The sequence below is a fragment of the Salvia splendens genome, chromosome 20, assembly GCF_004379255.2.
Source record: "Salvia splendens isolate huo1 chromosome 20, SspV2, whole genome shotgun sequence".
Lineage (NCBI taxonomy): Eukaryota > Viridiplantae > Streptophyta > Magnoliopsida > Lamiales > Lamiaceae > Salvia > Salvia splendens.
The window spans coordinates 14,374,826-14,392,057 of record NC_056051.1 but is presented as its reverse complement, the minus strand read 5'-3'; the positions used below and the strand labels follow the sequence as shown (position 1 = coordinate 14,392,057).

General features: G+C 35.1%; 3 protein-coding genes and 1 pseudogene across 5 annotated transcripts; 2 read left to right on the top strand and 2 right to left on the bottom strand.

Moving 5' to 3' along the window:
• The first annotated feature begins 1,133 nt into the window (after window positions 1–1,133).
• On the top strand, window positions 1,134–2,645 carry LOC121781935 (annotated as a pseudogene).
• A 430-nt stretch (window positions 2,646–3,075) lies between these two features.
• LOC121781947 (two-component response regulator-like APRR5) lies at window positions 3,076–7,217 on the bottom strand. Of its 2 annotated transcripts, none has more exons than XM_042179659.1 (4): window positions 6,849–7,217; window positions 5,859–6,020; window positions 5,649–5,779; window positions 3,076–3,470 (listed from the first exon to the last, which is right to left on the bottom strand). In XM_042179659.1, exons 2-4 carry the CDS (start codon window positions 5,971–5,973, stop codon window positions 3,468–3,470), a joined length of 249 nt encoding a protein of 82 aa, XP_042035593.1. In that variant the 5' UTR covers window positions 5,974–6,020; window positions 6,849–7,217; the 3' UTR covers window positions 3,076–3,467. The 2 variants fall into 2 exon arrangements, with proteins under 2 accessions (XP_042035593.1, XP_042035592.1); XM_042179658.1 differs by lacking the exon at window positions 3,076–3,470 and adding an exon at window positions 3,651–5,556.
• Window positions 7,218–8,442: 1,225 nt separating this feature from the next.
• Window positions 8,443–9,899, top strand: LOC121781949 (ribosome-binding factor PSRP1, chloroplastic-like). Of its 2 annotated transcripts, none has more exons than XM_042179662.1 (4): window positions 8,443–8,670; window positions 9,167–9,364; window positions 9,494–9,602; window positions 9,685–9,899. In XM_042179662.1, exons 2-4 carry the CDS (start codon window positions 9,215–9,217, stop codon window positions 9,720–9,722), a joined length of 297 nt encoding a protein of 98 aa, XP_042035596.1. In that variant the 5' UTR covers window positions 8,443–8,670; window positions 9,167–9,214; the 3' UTR covers window positions 9,723–9,899. The 2 variants fall into 2 exon arrangements, with proteins under 2 accessions (XP_042035596.1, XP_042035595.1); XM_042179661.1 differs by having other exon boundaries at window positions 9,144–9,364.
• A 53-nt stretch (window positions 9,900–9,952) lies between these two features.
• On the bottom strand, window positions 9,953–13,596 carry LOC121781939. The gene is made up of 5 exons (XM_042179644.1): window positions 13,484–13,596; window positions 11,723–11,840; window positions 10,699–10,769; window positions 10,528–10,614; window positions 9,953–10,427 (listed from the first exon to the last, which is right to left on the bottom strand). The coding sequence occupies exons 1-5, from the start codon at window positions 13,577–13,579 to the stop codon at window positions 10,158–10,160; spliced, it is 642 nt and encodes a 213-aa protein (XP_042035578.1). The 5' UTR covers window positions 13,580–13,596; the 3' UTR covers window positions 9,953–10,157.
• Window positions 13,597–17,232: the final 3,636 nt, after the last annotated feature.

Genomic DNA, 17,232 nt, shown 5'->3' with positions numbered 1-17,232 from the left:
AAATACTAATATGAGATGCATTTTCTTTTTGCTACTTTATTTTTCTATAAGCTAAAATAAGAAGCAATTTCTTTTTCTTACTTTATTTTTTTTTGTAGTATAAGCTTTTATCATTTTATTTGGGTATTGTTGAAGAAACTCCACATGGTAGATGATGATTTATGGCAGAGAAAGCGTAGGAATTAGGGAACACTGTTGTTTATGGGGATTGCTATTTGCAGAGATGAACAAACAATGGATCTCCATTTTTGGTTTTCTTTATATACTTTTAAAAAAAATCTTATTAATCAAAGGAGTGTGGTCGAGTGGCATGAGACTCATCCATCCTTAATCAAATGGTTAGGGGATCGATCTTTGCCTTTTGGTATGGAGCAGTTTTAAATCCTTGGGCCAACTGTCCCACCCTCACCCTAAAATAAAACTTTTGGAATTCCATGAATTAGATATAGCAACTTTAAGTGATGATTTATCTAATTTCAATAATGGTATGGTGGCGAGTTCATTTTATTTCCCTTAAAACGTCGGTCCTAACTCCAATTGTCTTTTCATTTTTCGGCCTAAACGAAGTGAATGACACTTTTCTAATGGTTTTATTTATCTGTATTACTATATATACAAAAGAATTTACCAGTTGCTTCTTCTTTAAGAGTGTAATGAATGTACATGTTTTTAGTATACATGATATCTTCATTACAAATATCTACGACAAGTTTGCTATTTGACTATTTCATAGCAATATCACCTTTAAAATAGTAGTACGTAGGAAAAATAAGATGATAAGGCTAATATAATAGTGGGCTAAAATCTTCTTAGGCTTTGATCCAAGGCCGCATAGCTATTTTACTTTGTTAGCTACTTCAAAACCAATCCTTTAAAATTCACTCTACATCTTGATCTCATTTTAACGACAAAATCTTGTATTGTGTCCATTCGAAAACATCAAATGTTGAGTCTTGCAATAGAGAGGTTTAAGGATCAAATCCCGTTGCTTCACGACTCGTCCACCAAAAAGAATGACACAACCATGTATTTTGAATAGACAAAAGAATCCGAGAATGATTTCTTACATACATTGTTGACATGGTGCACAATTATCTTTTCACGTCCAAAACTTCTTATCGGATCCACATAATCCGTCCACTAAGTAAAATCACGGATCCAGTTCAAAATCAGCAATTTAATTTTTATACCGATTCTCAACTTTTTTCTGATTTTCTATGAATTCGCTAGTTTTTCTAGTTATGGCTCCAAAAACTTTGAAACCAAAACCGAACTGCTATAACTGATATGCCGGTTTTGATTCAACCCGTGATCGGAACCAGAACTTGCATCCTATACACGAGAGAGACTACTGGCCCATGGCATCATATGACCCTCAAACTTTAGGTAAGGCCCAAAAAATAACGTGGCCCAATCACAAAACTAGATGATTCGCAAATCCAGCACAGAAAATGAAAATTTCGAAAGAACATTCAGGAAAAACACACAATCATCTCTCGATCAGTCGAGATGAATCGACACTCTTCTTCCATCACTCTATCTATACACAATTCCATTCCATCGTCACCAATCAGATTTAGTTCAACAATATTGATTTCATTGCTCCTCTGTTTTCTTCTAGAGTTTGCGTTTGCTTCATTCTAAAATGGCAGCCGGAATTCTGAGTTTTTCTCCGCTTTCATCAAACGCCGTCGTTCCACCTACAAACAGAGCTTCCACTGCATTCTTTCCTAGAGCAAGAGCGTCGCCGTCTATTAGAGCTCAGGCCGCCGGAGAAAACAAAGACTCCGCCGTCGACGTTCATGTTTCTAGCGGCCAAGGCGGCGGAGACCAGCGCACCGCCGTCGAACGTCGCCCCCGGCCACTCTCCGCCGACATATCTCATTTCGGTAAGTAGATTTCCCCTGATTCAGTTTCAATTTCAATTTAGGGAGAAATTCACGATTTAACCTTGCCATCCACGAGATTCAGTCCAATCGCGAGTCGAATTCAAATTAGGGAAAAAAAATCCCCAATTATTGATGACTCAATTGCTCGATCTCCTCACACAATTGCAAGATTGCTGGACAGAGCGTCGCCGATGCGGTCTATGCGGAGAATGCTGGACACAATGGACAGGCTGTTCGGCGACGTGATGGCATACCCCGGCGCGGCGGCGGCGGGGGACGTGCGATTGCCGTGGGACATGAGCGAGGACGAGAATGAGGTGAGGATGAGATTCGACATGCCTGGATTGTCGAAGGAGGACGTGAAGGTGAGCGTGGAGGATGACGTGCTGGTGATCAAGGAAGAGAGGACGGTGGACGGCGAGTGGTCGAGCGGGAGCAGCTAAAGCTCCTACGGCACGCGGCTGAGGCTGCCGGAAAACTGCGAGGAGGAGAAGGCGAAGATGAAGAACAGAGATCTCTACATCTCTGTGCCGAAGACGAAAGTGGAGAGGAAAATCGTCGATGTGGAGATTCATGGTTGAACAAATTCATGGTGTTTCGAATAAATTGGTGTAAATAAAAAATTACTGCTCTTTAATAAATTGGTGTAAATTACGCATAACTGGAAGGTCTCCTTATTTAGTGATATTGAATTTAATTTTTCGTAATTTTTGACAAATTTAATTATAGAAATTCAATGTGTAGAAATATGGATAATCTTGGTATCAACACGTTACACGCCTCATAAAGTCAACGATAATTACAAATAACTGAAAGATTAAATATCTCCAGAGATAAAATGCTAAAAGTCATACCATCAAATTGTCTCATAAAAGCGATGATAATTACGACAAACAAATGACCAAAGGCTTCATTGCTTCAATAACTGAAAGAACAAAGATGATGCTATTTAAATTTCAACACATGTGTGCCATGTATGTGTACATAGATAGCATTATTAACATGGCACTACCTTTTTCTTACTTAGCTAGTTTAATTTCTTACATGTTTTTTAGGATTGAGGAGTTTGTTGAAAATATTAAATCAAGATATGGGAAAACATTATATCAATGTTTAGAACTTAGAATAAGAGTTTGCATTGCTAAATTAGCATCACAATTACTATAGTATTTATAGGAATAATTCATATTGATAAAACAATTACTTTATTATAAATTTTGATTTGAATATGCTCTAATTATGCGAACAAACTTCACATTACTACAATTCATTTTCTTCTGGAATGGGAAGGAGACCAGGTTTCCAGCTCGTCTGATTGGACAGCAGCTCCTCCAGCTGCTTCTTTGTTATCACAATCTTTATTCTCGTCGCCGCCGCCTCCGTGGAGCCTCCGTCCCCCGCCGCAACTGAAAGTTTCCAAGGGAAAATAGTAAGTCTTCCCCAACTGCAGCTTAAAGCTTGGCGCCAAAAACTTGCCACATTTTCTTGATTGTGTCACTCCAACCCCTTCAAAATTCAGTAGCAATTCATTCACAAAAACTGCTGATTTCAACTCCACGACTTTGCCATCATCCACTTTCACTGTTGGAAATAGAATATGAGAGTCTTAAGATTATGGGAAAGAGTAACTTTAGGGTCTCAAGGGAATATATCATTATTATGGTAGAGTCCCAAGTTCATAAGTCCTAGGTACATTTAGTTCTCTAGTTCTATAAATATGAATGTACAATGTATCTCAAACAATCCAAATCAATAAAAATGTAGTCTTCAAGAGTTCTTGAATTTTATTTTCTGTATTTTACTTTTCAACATGGTATCAGAGCAGCAGGTTCGATTCCTTGCATGGATCGATCTTTGTCTCTCTATCCAAAAAAAAAACCAAAAAAATCCTATCGGAATAAACATCAAGGAAGGGGAGGCTCTGCAGTTAGCATGAGGCTGAAACTCTGCCTAACAGGAAGCTCATCACCAACAAAGTGATAGCATAGCAAGATCCGACGGAAATAGCGTCACGACGGCAATGGCAGGGACAGCGTCTGAGGCTGGCGGTGGCGGCGCTGTAAACGACGGTGGTGCTTGGCTGGACCGAGATGACGACAGTGAGTTTTCGGCGGTAGAATTTTGAATGGGCATCAAATGGCGAAGCCCGACCACGGCGAGGCAACAGGGAGATTAAGCAACAGCAGCGCCGCGATAGGAATAGAGACGGCGAGAGGTAGCGCAAGGCGATGGCAACGGCTGCAGAACCCCGACAATGATGAACGTCGGCGATAACGACTGCTACTTTACGAACGACCGAACCGCGGTGGAGATGGCAGCGGCGAGAAGCAAGGTTGGCAGCTAAACATCACTGGCAGCGGCGGTGAATCGTTTGCACGCCGAGTAAAAAAGCAGCGGCGCTAGAGGCCCAAAGCGAACCACGCACGACGATGTTGTGTCACTGCAAAATCGAGGAGAGAAGAAGCGAATGGATGTGTTGCAATAGCAACTGGAGCAGCCCTGTTCAAGAACAATCCGGCCGAGGGGGGGAGGACTTCCACTGCCGGATAGTTCCACCCACAGCCGGGGAAGGAATAACTGTGGAAGAAGAACTCGAAAGCCTCCACGAAAAAACCAGAAAAATGTGGCCAGTGGAAGAGTGAGCCAGCGACCGAACAATACAATTGTCGGATGATTTCACCCATAGCCGAAGAAGGCCAGTGGAAGAGCGAAGCAGCGATCGAGCAGATGTCGTCGAGAAAGCCAAGCGTCGCTCCGGCCGATGAAGAAGCAGCTGGCCGAAGTTTACACACACCTATGAATTGGCGCAGGAGCTGCCACAGACGGAGAAGAAGGCTGCAGAGGAGCAGCCATGGAAGAAATCGAGTCTCCACCTCCGAAAGAGAAGAAAACATAGAGGCGGAGCAGACAACGTCTGTACGGCTAGGGGAGAGAGATTGTGTCACCACACAGCCGCTGTGAAGGTCATGGTGCAGGAGAAGATCGATATGATGACCGCAGGAATGGCGGTGAATACTCTATAGCATCAAGTTGCTTCGACCGAAGAGAGTCTTCGAAGAAAGGAAATTATTGATGGCATCGGGAAGTAAGGCCATAATGCTGCTAAAAGAATGCCGAGAAGAGGCTGAAAGGTGAGCAACGGCACTGTCCGGCAGAGGGGAAGAATTAGACTGCCGGGCGATTCCAGCATTGATGGAGAAGGCGGCAGCAGTGAATAGATCGCTGGTGGTTGCTGATGGTGCAGCATCGCATTGCCACAGTCAAGAGAAGAAAACAGAGGAGTAGTCCTCGGTTTGTCTGGCCGAGGGGGAGAGGACTACCACAGCTGGAGAAACCAGAAGGAGGCGGCCTCGTCGGAAGGACGAGAGATGACTGAAGTTTACGCCTTCAATTAGGCTGTAAACTTGGGCATCCGATAAGTGTTTCCGCTGAACAGATTGTCTCAAAGAAGATAAGATTCAGAAAAGGCATGGCCATCGTCAATTGGAGAAGAGAAGGAGAAAGGAGGCGGGTGTTGACGTCTTCTCAAATGTGTTTCAAGAAAAAGAAAAAATTGGGCCTATCATTATTGGGCTCATTGTATATGATCATTGTTCTCAGCGGTGGCTTCATCCTTCTCTTGAGAAACACTCTCATCAGGAGGTCCCGGTCCAGCAGCAGTGTTCGACTGACATCATACAACAAAAACAAGATCAGTTTTTAGTACGAAAACAACAAATTTCTCGGATAAAAGCATGGGGATTGATTGAACCAACTTACAGCTTGTTTCCTCCAGACGTGCTGCCACAAGTTCCTGAGCTCGTTTTTCCTGACGGGCTTGACAAGAAAGTCGGTCGCACCTCTCAGCATGCATTTGTAGACAGTGCTAACCGAGTCGTGTGAAGACATCACTGCCAAAACAGACAGATTGGTGTTAGAAACCATGAATCATGTGTTGAGGAAAACCAAGAAGCGTTCAAGTAAACCTACTTATTACTGGAATGTTTTTGCAGACGTCGTGCTCCATGATCAAAGTGAGAAGCGCGTATTCAGAGACTGATGGCAGTTCGACTTCAGTCATAATGAGATCTATGTTATGGGACATTGCTTTCAGAACCTCCCAGGCTTTTAATCCATCACTAACTGCAGCAACTGCTTCAGATAAACACAGCTTAGTTTCAAACAAAACCAACCAAAAAACTACTTCTTATCATAGTTGCAATTATGAGTAATACTATCTGACAAATTCAGCAAGAAATACTACATGTGGAAACTTTACATCCTACAAACTGAAATCACCACATAGATGTATCAAACTGCCAACAAAACTACCAATTTTAAACAAAATTTCCAAAATTTGTAATCTTAATGGCCAACTTTCTATTTTTTTCAAAACAATTCATGAGGCAACTTTTCCAGAGATTTGCCATGTCACTTGAACTAATACAACTTGGTAATTGCTTAAATTGAAATTTACAAAAGAAATGATCCAAATTAACAGTCTCAATCTAAAGGTTTGATTTTTCTTGGAGCTAAACCTAAAATCTCCAACTTGTAACTTTCAATATCATCATTCTAGCAAGCTAAAACATAATTAACTCACAATATAGCAATACTCAAAAGATTAATACATAAAATTTCATGATTATTCCTCAAAACATCCACAAATATGAAAAATAAATCTTCAAAATATCTTCACCATATTTGTTCATAGAATTCCATCCCTAGATGAGTTATCCACCCTACCAAACATGCACTAAAAACTGAAGACAATCACAAAACAAAACCGAAAATTCAGCTTATCAGCCTTGTAAATTTGTAATCACACATTCAAACAACAAACATCCACAAGATTCAGTTTTGGAACATAAAAGGTCACATTCCTCAAATCCCACACATCAAACCCCAACCTTTTCACTCTCCCAGAAAAAAAACTCTAAATCCAAATTTAGAGCAATGATCCGAACTCAAAAAACCAACCTCTGTAGCTGCATTTCCTGAGAAGTGCAGAAATGATCTGCCTAGTGGAATCATCTGCCTCAACAAGAGCACCCTCACCACCATTTTTGGGAGAAACCTCTCCCACCTGACTGTCTCAGAAACCCCCTCCACGGCGGCGCCGCCTTCTTCAGCTGTAATTCCATTCCCGTTTCTTTCCATCTCCGCTTCTCGAGCTTGCAATTCCATTCCATTTTCACTGCTCATCGTAACTTTTCCCATTTCAAGAATGAAAGCTTTTGTAAAAAGACTATTTTTTTAAGTTAAAGAAATATATGAAATTGGAGACCCAAATTCTTGATTTTGTTGCTATTGGACATTGTATAACCGCCTCTTATCTGATGGCTTACATTTCTTGTTTAACTTTGAAGGTCAACTCAGTCTAGTCTTTGGTTGGATCATTTAGATATTTTTTTAAAATTTTCTGATTTACCCCCATATTTTATGAAAATTATAATTAACACCCTGTAGGTGACTACTACATCAAATTACCCGTTTTTATAAGTAAAATAAATCAATTTATTATCATTAAAGTTTTCATTTTTTGAATATATGAAGGGTTAAAGATTTAACAAATTTTATCATTTTACCATTATAACACTAATTAATCACGAATTTTGGTGGAATTTTATAACTTTAGCCAGAGTTTAACTAAATTTTGGCATTTAAATGACTACTATCCATTTATCATTAATGTGTAACTAAACTTAAATCCTTTCAAACTTTTGAGGGAATTATAGAATTATAAAAAATTGATGGGCAATTGAGTGAGTGCTCATACTTGCTTTGGACATGCAATAAAAGAAAGGTACATAAAATATCTAGGATCATTATTGATATTATAATGAATGGCCCAAATTGGCCACTTCCTCCCCCAATCAAAATGCAAGTGGCCATTGGTTTTCACCATTCTTTATTATATTACTCCCTCCGTCCCAGTTAAGATGACCCATTTTGTTTTTCGCATGTGTTTTGTAAAAATCATAATGAATAGTTAAATTGAATGGAAAGTAAATTAAGAGAGAGAATAATATAGAAGAGACTCTCATCTACATTATTCTCTCTCTTACTTTACTTTTACTCCACTTTAACTATTTATTATGATTTTTTCAAAATATGTGTGAAAAACGAAAAGGGTCATCTTAAATGGGACAGAGGGGGTATTATTTTGTTGTATTTTATTTCCCCTCTTCAAATTTGGATGGTGGTATAAATTAAAAGAGGGGGTTAGGACCAATGGTCGATATTAAACACTCTTTATTTACAACTAGAATAAAATACAGCTTTATAAAGATATTTATGCAACATATGGGCACAAGTTGTCATTCGGGCCCCACATGAGAAGATATTTTGAAGTTTCATGGATGATAATTCGAGACGTGGAATCAACCATTGATGTCTCTGATTCTCCAATTCGACACGTGGATTCGACATTTGGTGTATCTAATTTGTGGCTTTAGAGTTGTCCAAATGTTTTATCTTTAATCCTTATATTTCTATTTTAATTAAACTATATTAGTGAAGGAAAACGACGACTTGACAATGGGAAGTTGGAATAGTTGTAGAATATTTTCATTTGGAGGGTCATAATCTCAAACACTAGTGGTGGGAGATTCGATAATATCTTTTTTTTTATTTTTACTCAATACAATTTTCGAAGCACTATATGATATATGTGAGCCGGAAAGTGTGGCATTTTAGACAGCAGAGCATGGTATGTTGGCACGCCTCGAGTTTAAAGGCTCGCTAAATCACATTGTGTGCTCGTGTGTGCTCTCCTTGGTTGATCAGCACCGCACGTGAGGTACACGTATTGGGCTCCAAATGCAATATTTGTAAATGTCTCATTTCATCATTCAACTTTCACCATTGTCTCTGTCTCTTGAAAATATGAAGTTTTGAAAGGACATAAATTTTAATGCACAATTGGTAAATTAAGAGAGGTAAAAATAAAAAGTTATTGAAGTATTGTTAATGGATAATGAAGTTCATTTTATTAAAGAGAACAATATTTTCTAAATTGGAAAATATATAATTATAAGAGACATACTAATAAAATAGTTAATATTTTTAAGAGACGGTTAGGGAATCAATAGTAAGTAGGCTTCTCAACGGTATTTCTTTATAAAATTAATGTTCCTTTTATTCATAAAAAAATAATTATATTTATGAACGATGCGGCTCTATATATAATATTATAAAACGTGACACAAAAATCCTCTTTAAAAGAAAGAGCGAACTACAAAAATGGTTCCTGGACTAAAGTTGGGAGCATAGATTTGGTTTCTTCCATTATCCAGAGAAAGTTGAGGAAGATCAAGGAGAAAGACTCGGACCATGGTCGCCATATGAAGGGCTTCGACAGGCTCAAGGTTAGGTATCCCGGTGCACTCTTGGTTGCTGAGGATATTGAGGCGGTACCCGAGGAAGCAGATGAGGCTGATGCAGTGGGAATTCAGGGTGAAGGAGTTGAAGAGGAAGAAATCGTCATTAATGAGGTTGTCATTCCTCATCTCTTTCTTCTTTTTAATGTTTGTTTTCACTTTCTTGTGTGCCTTGTGTGCTTTTCTGTGCATTATATTCGTGTTAACTTAGCAATCTCTCTATATATACACTTTTGTTTGCAGATTGTTCGCACAAAGTACTTCGATATGCCCCCTCTGACTGTTAGTGAGGCAGTCGAGCAGCTGGAAAACCTCGATCATGACTTCTATGGCTTTCGCAACGAAGAAACTGGTAAGCTGACTTCACGTCTCTTCATCTTTATATATGACATGGCTCCTCACGGACGCTTACGCTAGAGAGTGCCATGTTGCAGGTGAGATCAACATAGTTTACAAACGGAGAGCCGGGTGATACGGTCTCATCAGCCCTAAACAAAACGGTGAAACAGAGAAACTGGAGCCTGTGGTCGTTAAGTCGACATCGAGCAGATTCCTGCTCAAGAAGGTGTTTTGAGATGAAAATGAGTAAAAAATGAAGTTTGTAGAGAGTCAAAAATTATGAGATCTCTTGTAAATGATGTTCAGTTCCTTTGCAAACACTCCCTTGTTGCTAGATGTATTATGCAATTTTGCACTACCAAATAGAATAAACTGAAAACTATATATCAAAAATTAGCAACACAAAATTTCATTCTACATTGAGCAACAAAACAAATCTTAGCATGCCAACAGATACAAGGCATGAATGTATGTCTGTTCTACAACCTTGGTTCTGTAGTTACAGTCATATCCGTGTTCAGAAAAGCGAAGAAATTTAAAAGAAGGGTAGTCACTTTGAGATACATTCCTAGTGACGCCTCTTACCACCACCACCACCCTTTCTCTTGCCATGACTTTTCTTGCCATCTTTCTTCTTCTTCCCTTTACCTGTATGGTGCCTGCCCTTGTAGTTAGAGGCTTCAGGGGCTGAGGGCTTCAACAGATGCCCGACGTTGAGAACCCCCTTTCTGAAATCGCCTTGCATCGACTTCAGAATTATGTCCTCTGCTGGTTTCCTCTCTGGCACCTTCTTGGAACTACTACTACTGTAGACTCCAAACCTTCTAAGTATAGCTCTCTGTATAGAGACGAATTATTTACACATCATTTCTAATCTTAATCGACATACAACTTTAGAGTGACTGAATGAAATGATGATGCTGAGAATGTTAAGTAACCTCTTGAAGCAATTTCTCTTCTCTATCATTTTGATTCTTCATTGAAACTCTAGCAACAGTAAGATGTAACCTCTTGTTCTTTGGAGGCTGTTTAACAAGAAACACAAAGTTCATACATGGTACTTGAGAGCTTAATATGTGCAGCAATAGTAATGGCGTAAATGAACACACCTTTCCACCGAGTGACACTACCTTCTTATTCTCCAAGTCTTTTTTCTGTTTCCATGTCATGTGTGAGGAACCTGAATTAACAAGAAATTATACACATTCCAAGATATTGTAGTACACCCATATCTCATATGTTCATCTCATCAAACACAAACACACACAAAAGAAAGAGTTCGCAGTAAGATGGAGGAGCAATTCCAGCCATGGGTGCAAAGTTAGTGATCCTCAACTAAAATCTCAACCTGATTGGACAGTGATGTTTTCCAAACCTTATTCTGCATTATTCTACTCAACCAACAACAAACCCTTCGAACCCACATGGAGCACTTTCTGATGAATACAACTAGTTCGGTGAAAGGATTAATTCAAAAGGTTAATCAAATTCATTTGTCAAATCCAACACAAACATACACATACAAAGGAAAGAGTTCATAGTAAGAGGAAGGAGCAATTCAGCCATGGGTGCAAAGCATCAACAAAAGATTACACGTTAGTGATCTTCAACCAAAATCTCAAACCTATTATGACAGTGATCTTTTCCAGACCTTATTCTACACAACCAACAACAAACCCTTGAACCTTCATGGAACAATTTCTGATAAACCATGTGAACGGATTCATTGAAAAAGATATCGAATTCCTTTGCCTTCATAGTTCAGAGAAATATTTCAAAACATTGATGTGCTTCTTCACTAGAAAAATATTACAGCAAAGAATAAGATCAAATATACTAGAATGATGACAGCAATAGGTATGAATCAAACTGTCAATATTTTTCTCCCTACGACAACAACTCCAAGAAATTGACATATTTAACCAAAGATCCAACAAATTGGATTATAATACTAGAAAAATATTACAGCAAAGAATAAGATCAAATATACTAGAATGATGACAGCAATAGGTATGAATCAAATTGTCAATATTTTTCTCCCTACGACAACAGCTCCAATAAATTGACATATTTAACAAAAGATCCAACAAATTGGATTATAATAGTAGTAAATGTAAAGAGACTTAATCTTACCCAAAAATTCAATATCTTTCAGGATGGACTTGATGTCCATTCTAGGTTCCTGGGAATCCAAATTGGAGGATGAAGATTCCCTTTTCGTTCCTTTCCCCTTCATAGTCATACCTTTTTCCTAACGGAAAAAAAGCAAGATCTTCAATCTAACAAAATACATGAAACAAACCCAACCAAATCAATTGAATTTCGCAGTGGATAAACGATTGCGTCCTCTTATAATAACAAATAGTTCAAAACTTTATAACTTGGTTATAAGTTCCCGCAGTTAGCATTGGAAAATTTGAAAAAGTAAAAAAATGCAAGATGTAATAAGGGTAAAGGATTACTGCGTGGCTGAAACAATCTGTGGATGGCAACTGCAGAATCTGCTTTACTTTCACTTATTCAGTATTTCTGCGCAGGAATCAGGGCTTGTGGAGATGAAGACTTAAGATGGTCGCTGCACAAGCACAACAGAAGAAATTGATTTTATTTAAATACTTTTATTATTCAAATATTTTTCCTTATCATAAAATTAATCAAGAAATTTAAATTTATTTAAAAAATATGAAGTTTGAAATTATTTTCAAGTTCTATAGGAGTATATTAAAGAGTCATTTATTTACAATGAAATTATATAAATTAGAAAAAAAAATTAAAATGAAACTATTTAAATTAGTAAGTTTAAATTTATTTGCATTAAAATTACATTTCGATTGACTAGTTACTAGTATCATCAACAATAAAAAAAATTCAAGAATTTGAAGAATATATCAATAGTCAGACTATAAAATCAGAATAAATTTATTTTATTATAAACGGATTTTAAGTCAATATGCAAAATTAGAAATTGGTGAAAACTATAAAATTTACATGCAAATTGCATATAATGCAGAAATTTTATGATTTGTTATTCAAAATTTACAATGAATGAAATAAACCTAAAATTGATTATTTTTGTGATTTAATAGAGTTTAACTATTTAATCAACCATATATTGATTGTAGAGAGATACTCCATAATTAAGGATTTGCATCAAAATTTAAAACTATAAACATTTAATCAACTCTATTGCCGTCCCCAATCTATCATAATCTAAAGTGGCAGTTTAATGAAAAGACTTATTTATCCTTTTTGGCGGGAAAATGCAAAGCTATTTTGTTTACCCTTTTGGTCATTTAAAAAATGGCAACATTGGAGGAAAATTGGTCCAATAAAATGGTAGCTTTCCAAAATTATAAAGCAATTTGAATGTGCAAAATGAAACGTAGAGAGCGAAGGGTGAGAAGAAGAAAGAGGAAGGAGAAAGAGTGCATCGAGGCGGCTATGCAGACCCCCAATCATCGCCGGAGTGGCGGCGGACGACAGCAGCGGCTGTGGCGTGATAATGAGAGAGAAGAAGGAGAAAGAGAGAAGCCCGGCGACGCGGCACAGCCTGGACAGCTTACACTAACTTAATTTCTTTTCTTTTTTAACATAATCAAAAACTTTAAACGGATAGCTGCAAGTCTGTTACCCTTTACAACAAAATCAAGTGCTTTCAACATAAATCCAGCTTATCACGCTTGAATCAAGCTCAAATCACACCTTAAACAATACTAGCAAGATCAAAACGTATACATAAAACTTTATCATATAGATGGCAGCTGCAAATCAAATTTAAGAAAAACAAAACGGAACAGAAAAATTAAATAACGTGAATCAGAAGAAGACACCAACAGATTTCAGCTCAATCGATGCAATACATGAAAAACAGTAGATTGATTCAATGGAGAGTACCTTTTTGGGCAGGATGGCGGATGCAGGCGAAGAAGAGTGAGTAAAAAACCCTAATTTTGGGGAGCTTATATGTACCACAGAATAGTAGTATGACATATGAAACCTCAATGGGCCTTGGTTTAATGATAGCCTAGTATGTAAGAAATTAGCCTTTCTTTAGGCCCGTAACAAACTAACCTTTTATCTCTTAATTTTGCATACAAAATAATTTGAAAAATAGCCCAAGTTCGATATTTTTGTGTTTTTAGTCTATGTATTTATAATAACTGTATAAAATATTAGCTCAAGTTCAAATTTTGTAATTTGGCAATCTTTAATTTGTGAAACCAATTTCATATTTGATCACAATTCAATCCCAATAACAAATTAGTTGACATGCTTATACTTTATGTTTTAATTGAGAAGAGTTTTAAATTGGGTGTTATGACTATAATATTACGTCTTAAAAGTTTGGTTTTATTTGACTACTACTATATATTAAATTTTATATAATATGTTTTTTAAATAATTTTTTTTGATTAAGCAATTATATTTATATATTAATTTTCCTTCTATTTAGGTTAAAATTGGAGTTGGGCTAAGAGTTTAATTTGCCTTTTATTTGAATTAAAATTAAATTTTTTTATTGCAATGCTTCTTCTTATAAGTAACTCACAAGCTAAACGACAATGCAAATATTTAATCATTTTAAGTTTCATATTATATTTCCTTGATTAAAATATTTACTAAAGTATATTTTAATATTTTAATTAGTATTCAATTTAAAATATTTTAATTAGTCTCCAATTAATTAAATAATAATACCAACTTTGTAGAATAACTTATGAAATTAGATGAAATTATAAATATCTAAAATGAATATAAACTTACAAAGTTTGTATGGATTCGTATAATATAAAGAGTAGTGTAAATTCTCACATTATTCAAAACAAATAAGATCCATAAAATTTTAACGTTATTTTAAGTGAAACATGTTGTAGATATAAATACGTAGGAACAATTGAAAAAATATATTTATTGGTGAATACGAATTCTTTTGGTTTAAATGTAGTGTTTATGAATGGAGATGATATTAACTGTTAAAGTGAAATCCTATACATAACCTTTGGCGCCTTCTCTTTGTTAAGTTGGAGCACATTAGTATCATTTTTTCGGTGTTACGGTTTTGAGAAAAATAAAAATGAGCAAATAGATAAATGAACTGTACACAACTTTTTACACCTTCTCTTTGTTATGTTTTTTAAGAACAATGTATAGGATTACACTTTTTATGGAGATTCATAATTATTTATGTTAATTGTGATTTATTATAAAATTTCCAATTATATTGTGAACTATATCTCCATTTGATATGTTAGTTTCTTAAAAAGCTACAAATCTAAAGTGTTTGTATTAAAATGATACTACATCCGTCCCATAATAGATGTCACACTTTCTTTTTTATTTTGTCCCACAAAAGATGTTACATTTTCATTTTTGGAAAAATTTCCCTCTCACATTAATATAAAAATTATATTTTCTCTCTCCATTTAACACACAAAACAAAACCTCCTAAAATCATGTGCCGTCCCACAAGTGTGACGTCTTTTATGGGACGGAGGGAGTACCACTAAATAAATTCTGGTATCAAAATTAATAAGCTTCATCATTTTTTTAACTATGGTATTTATGTCTATTTTACCCTTATAAATTTTTTTAAAAGATTTTTGTTTTATAATTTAATGCATAATTGGTAAAGCATGAGATATATAGAAAGAAAAGGTTTTTAAAGTATTGTTAATGGATAATAAGTCCCACCTAATTAGAGAGAAAAAAGTTTCTAAAATTAGAAAGTTCATTATCAAACAAAGAACAATATTGCATAACATTAATTGTTGTTGTGTATAATAATATTCAATTTTATATATAATATATTAGTTTAATTAAATATGTTGAAATTATTTATAAATATATATTTGTATTCAAGATATATAATTTATAAATATATTTATATTTATATTATTGGAAGTATACATAGTTATAATTGAGTTGATTTTAATTTATGATACTACCTGATAAGATAATTTTGTTTATGACTTTGAGTTCTATTTCTTTTTTTATAATTTTCAAAATATTATTATGTACTATTAAATCTAATTTTGATGAAAATAAATTTATTACTTGTGATTTTTTTATTCGTTTGGTCATGTCTACTAAATTCTAGAAAAAATATGTTTTTAGTTATGAACAATTATCAATTTCAAAACTGATGAATTACTGGTTTGTTATTGTTTTTTCTTATGTTTATGTTTACATTTATGGATACTTATGTTTTGTTAATCGAAACTGATGAACTATATATTCGTTCAAATAGTTTGTTTTTTTTAGTATTACATTTTTCTTTATTTGTATGTCTTATTCTATTTCATCCACATATCTCCTCTTTTATTATTTCTTTTATTTTATACACTACACTCATATCAATTATTAAAATAGTATACAATCATCTAAAATGTGAAATGTTTAATTGAGAATGGTTGAGAGAAGTAAAAATATGTTTTTGTTGTTTATAATATTTTTAATTATTTATAATATTACCAATACTTATTTTAATTAGTTCTTATTTGTTAATATATATTTTTACTATTTATTCTATATACTTTTTTGAATTATCTAATATGAGTATACTGTTATTGTGAGTTTCTTATTCCAATTTCTACTCTTTGATCTTTACTCGCACATATTTTCTTTATTTGTATATTTGTTCTAATTAACTTATATTCTTTAATCATTAGTTACACATATTCTTTTTGTCATTAATTTTATTGTTTTACTCTACTTCGATCATAAATTAAAATTGTATATAAATAATACATTCATTAAGGAGTAGTAAATTCTTCATTTAGAGTGAGAGAAGATAAGTACATTTTTTTAAATCTTCACATTGCTTTGAGTTCTTCTTTTCTATATTTTTATTATATTTTGTATTCATTATTTGAAGCTCTTATGTCTCGTGCATAGCATAGAGGTTAATACTAGTTTTGCATACTACTGTAGTTTAATTTTGATTTTAAAAATCTGTTTCATTATGAGTTTGAATGACATACTATAAATTAAGTATGACTATTGTAACAATCATCTAAACATATAGTAATTAATTAATGGTATTAAAGGGAAAATATAGGTAAAAAGAATGAAGCAAAAATACAATTTCTATGAAAACTCAACAACAAAACTCTGTATTTATTGTATCAGGGCATCCCCAACCATACTGGAAAACTCATTTTTGAGGTAGAATTGAGCTCAAACCATACTGGAAAACCCATCCCAAAATCGTCCTTTTTTGAGTTTTTGAACAGTATTACTCCATCTTTGCAGTAACATTGTAGCACGACGCAAAACTCATCCGAAATTGCAATTAAGGCCTTACTTTTTGATGATATTCGAAGAAGAGAGAGATGAGAGAGCACAGAGACCGAAAATGGAGAAGAAGAATGAAGAAACGACTTATATGATTATGGAGAGCTGTAGATGGTTGAAGAACTTGTGAAGAAAATTTGGAGATGCAGGAGGGGAAAATACAGAGAATGGGAAGAAGAAGAATATAGCGGCGATGGGAGAGAGAAAATCAGGGTTTATGTCATTGTAACGTTAATGGGCTAGTTAATGGGCTAATTAAATATATGTATTTGTTTTTTATTTGAAATGGGCTAATTAGATACATATGTGAGATGGACTAATTAATTATCATATGTATGATAACGATTTAA

Excerpts from the sequence above, each read along its gene's own strand:
- LOC121781947 (XM_042179658.1), bottom strand. The coding sequence starts at position 5,973 with ATGTCCCATAACATAGATCTCATTATGACTGAAGTCGAACTGCCATCA. Across the intron at positions 5,780-5,858 it reads CAAAAACATTCCAGTAATAA|TGATGTCTTCACACGACTCG; the intron begins GTAGGTTTACTT and ends CTGTTTTGGCAG. Across the intron at positions 5,557-5,648 it reads ACGTCTGGAGGAAACAAGCT|TCGAACACTGCTGCTGGACC; the intron begins GTAAGTTGGTTC and ends GTATGATGTCAG.
- LOC121781949 (XM_042179662.1), top strand. The coding sequence starts at position 9,215 with ATGAAGGGCTTCGACAGGCTCAAGGTTAGGTATCCCGGTGCACTCTTG. Across the intron at positions 9,365-9,493 it reads AAGAAATCGTCATTAATGAG|ATTGTTCGCACAAAGTACTT; the intron begins GTTGTCATTCCT and ends TTTTGTTTGCAG. Across the intron at positions 9,603-9,684 it reads CTTTCGCAACGAAGAAACTG|GTGAGATCAACATAGTTTAC; the intron begins GTAAGCTGACTT and ends GCCATGTTGCAG.
- LOC121781939 (XM_042179644.1), bottom strand. The coding sequence starts at position 13,579 with ATGTCATACTACTATTCTGTGGTACATATAAGCTCCCCAAAATTAGGG. Across the intron at positions 11,841-13,483 it reads CCGCCATCCTGCCCAAAAAG|GAAAAAGGTATGACTATGAA; the intron begins GTACTCTCCATT and ends TTTTTCCGTTAG. Across the intron at positions 10,428-10,527 it reads AAGAGAAATTGCTTCAAGAG|AGAGCTATACTTAGAAGGTT; the intron begins GTTACTTAACAT and ends GTCTCTATACAG.